The sequence below is a fragment of the Octopus bimaculoides genome, chromosome 15 (assembly GCF_001194135.2).
Source record: "Octopus bimaculoides isolate UCB-OBI-ISO-001 chromosome 15, ASM119413v2, whole genome shotgun sequence".
Taxonomy (NCBI): Eukaryota; Metazoa; Mollusca; class Cephalopoda; order Octopoda; family Octopodidae; genus Octopus; species Octopus bimaculoides.
In genome coordinates, this window is record NC_068995.1 from 37032612 (window position 1) to 37036411 (window position 3800).

The 3800-nt window shown below is 36.7% G+C and overlaps 1 protein-coding gene across 1 annotated transcript in view; it reads right to left on the reverse strand.

Annotated features, from left to right (window-relative positions):
* LOC106875431 (protocadherin Fat 4) overlaps window positions 1–3800 on the reverse strand; it is a 483512-nt gene that overhangs the window by 100761 nt on the left and 378951 nt on the right. Inside the window, exons 29-30 of the mRNA XM_014923579.2 lie at window positions 2745–2918; window positions 122–365 (exon numbers count right to left, since the gene is read on the reverse strand). Of these exons, the coding sequence (XP_014779065.1) occupies window positions 122–365; window positions 2745–2918 (418 nt within the window). The remainder of the gene's footprint in view (window positions 1–121; window positions 366–2744; window positions 2919–3800) is intronic.

Consider the following 3800-nt stretch of genomic DNA (forward strand, 5'->3'; position numbering starts at 1 on the left):
ACACACACACACACACACACACACACACACAATACGATTTCCTTTTTTTATTCAAAGGATTTCAAACATTTTATCCATTAGGAAAAAAAAGCCAAAAACAATGTAACAGATTTGAACTTACCTGTTTGGGTGTCAACTGAAAATTTGTCCCAGCTGCCATTTTGAAGAAAGAATCCAAATTGATTGTTTTTTGCTGACTGATCTCTATCAACAGCATGAACCTGGCCTATAACCTTGCCAACTGATGTTTTGGGATCAACATGGAATTCGTATTCCCCGAGAAACTCTGGTGTATGATCATTTAAGTCTTGAACTATTATTTCCAAACTGCTAGTTGCCATTTGCATATTATTTTTAGCTGTAATCTAGAAGAATGAATAGAATAAAAGGATTTATTTTTCTAAGACCTCGAAGTTTGTCAGTAGAGTGATCTCATTAAAATATAGGATCTCAAAACTTTAGAATAGAGATGAAATGTTGAAGTTAGGACGAAGTGTTGTTAACAACGAGGTGAACAGCTTAAACTTTATAACACAACGTATGTTATATCCGTGAGCACAATACGAGGTGGTATCAAAAATTTCCCGGACTAGTTATGTTTAATGAAAAATAACTTATTTACCTTAAGTTTTAACATCGTCTCTTTCGAAATAGTCACCGGTCCCAACGTTCCGGCCAGTTTTGGAATCCGGCCTGGAAGTCGTTTTCCGTAAGCGAGTCGAGGACCTTCTGCAATTAGTTTTGGATCTCGACAGTGGTGTTAAAGCGGTGACCTTTGAACTGCTTTTTTTATCTTGGGAAGAAAGGGAAGTCCGCAGGTGCTAAATCTGGCATATAGGGCGGATGCGGAAGCGATACCATGTTGTTATTGGCGAGAAACTCACGAATGAGGAGAACTCGGCGACAGGGTGCATTTTCGTCGTGAAGAAACCAATTCTCCGCGCTCCACAGACCCAGTCCCTCAAATGCTTCAAAATGTCACAGTAGAACTCTCTATTGACAGTCTGGCACTGGTGGGGAGGGGGGGGGCGAATTCTCGATGCACAATACCACATTTCCGGAGATGATGTTCGTGACAGATCATCCAGATAGCTCATCGTCTTCCAGGGAGGTTCTTCCACTTTTGAAGCGTCCGTGCCACTGGAGACATTGACTCGTTACCGTAAGTTTTCCGAAGCATACTCAACGTCTCCGTATCAGACTTCCCAAGTTTAACACAAATTTCACGTTGTTTTTTTTTGTTTCAACTTCTTGTCCATGAAAAAAAAATCGGGGACTACGTATACACGTGATCACAAAAACACAAATTTCACAACTTGCGAAGTAAGCACAGCAATGCCACTCGGTACACTGTCTCTTGAAGGTCACTGCTAGCTCTCATTGCGCACGCATCCATATGCTGTCATCTGTTTGCGCGCTACAGAACTAGTCCGGGAACGTTTTGATACCATCTGCAACTATTTGGTTTTCCCCCATTATTACCATCAACCTGCAGGTTTAAATTTGCCTGACCGACACACAAAAGTTACCATTTCTATTTACTGTAGAGGAATTCATAATTAAAAGGGCACTCCAATCATCCATAACTTTGAGGAAGGAAAAAAATATATCGAAGCAACATTTTTAAAAAGAAAAACAGCAAAAATATAAACAAAAAAATACGAACAAATAAATAAATAGATGAATAAACAAAAAATAAAAATAAAGCTTAATTCGAATGCAGCCCCAAATAACAGAAAACATAGTTGGGAGCTACAGGGATTGTGAATTGCATAATCTATCGAGGTCACCACTGAAGAATTTAACTTCATGTTGTGCGCCGAGAGTAAGACACCTTGGAGAACTCTTTTTCTTTGAATGCTATACTGACAGTTGAAACTGAAATCAACATTGTGTACTAGCAATGAACCCAATATTCTTACAGTCCTTTGTCTAGCCTATGTGGGCTCGAGTTACATGTAATATCTCCCTGTCTCTTTCATATCGTCTGTTCACTTATTACAAGATTTACTACTAGTAATCATGCAAACTACTTGTCGGTGAGTCAGGCGTCAGAACACAATATAAAAACAATCCTATCCCCTCCCCTTTCCGCAAAAAAGAACAAAACACAATGCTTGTGTGCAAGAGTAGATGAAACGAACAATGAGTCAACGAACAAATGGGGTTGGGATTCACTAAGGCATTTGAGTCTAGCATTACTGGCTTACATGGAAACCCCTGCAGATAGTTTTCTCTCTCAAACTGGCCGTGCCTTTTCTGTGACCCAGGGAGATCTAGACCGGAGAAGCTTCTTAGTAAGTGCGAGGACCACTGCAAATGGCTTAACTCAGTCTCAGGTAATGCATTGGCAGAAACATCAGCATGTGTTATTCCATTCCAGAATATAAAAGAACAGATAGACTTCTCCAGGTTGGTATAATACAAGACTAATTATTTTCCTGTTGCCTTCTCCAGGCTGGTATGACACAAAAGATTGACAGATGTGGGAAGTGTGTGGAAAGAGAAAAAGCTCCACATTTCTTCTACTTTTCAGTAACATAAATCTAGCACAAGAATAGATACAACTATAAATGGAAATGAAATTGCATATTTATCTATGAAGATATCTATATTACAAGACCCACCATAAGCATTAAACCTTAAAAGTCAACCAGGTTTTAGGGAACGTTTAGGATTTTATACAAGGTCAACGATTAGCTTAACTAGAAAAAAATTGAAATTAATGTTAAAAAGGAACTTACGTTTAGTAAGTAGCTACTACGGTATTCACAATCAAGATGATGTCCAGGTTTAACAGAGACATCACCTGTTTTAGAATCGATCACAAAGCCCTCGCTTTCACTTTCATCTAGGCTATATGTTACTATTTGGTTTTCTTCCATTATATCAGCATCTGATGTAGTAAGTTCCGGTTGCTGCAAGTAAAAAACAACAACAACAACGAGAAAAGTATTAATGTGGACGCAATCATTTCAGACCGACGTATTGTATTGTTCTGAAAGCAAAACAGAATGAAGGTAGCTCTCGGCAAGCAGTATCTTACGCTTCATTTACATCATGTATGTGCGATTATTTTCTTTGTTAGAAATGTTAAGTGGGTTGGGCTCCGGAAGGCAAAATTGTTTTCGACAGAATACGTAAACATGCAGTCAGCAGTGGTTACTAAATGACGTATTAATGGCTGTAGGATGTTTACACTTAATATTGCATTGTGAAGACGAATGTCTATTGTGTCTTTTAAACTGTGTCCTTTGATATATCTGTATTTTATTGCATTGGAAAATGAAAGAATGTAATTCCCTGATTCACTCCAGGCGATCAAATTCCTCTTCTAATGAAATATAACGTGTGCCTAGTTAAGCGATTTATTTTTATTGCTCCAGAATGTTTATTGTTCATTTAAATTGTATGAAACTATATATGCGTAAAAACATTAAAGGGTATACATACATACATACATACATACACACACACACACACACACACACACACACACACATTCTTCTATATGTGTATATGAATATATACATTCATATACATATTCTACTTTCTATGCTCTACGTTATATATTTTAATAATTACTGGTATTTTTATATTTTTGTGTATTATATATGTAAAGCATAATATGTTATACATGTATGTATATTGTTATAATGGTTAAAAAAATAGACATAATATAATGTCTAAAAGTTGATGACTACCACCTCTTGATCCCCTCCATTTTCTTATTGCTACATTCATATATATGTATATTTATATATATATATAAGAATATAAATATATATATATATATATAT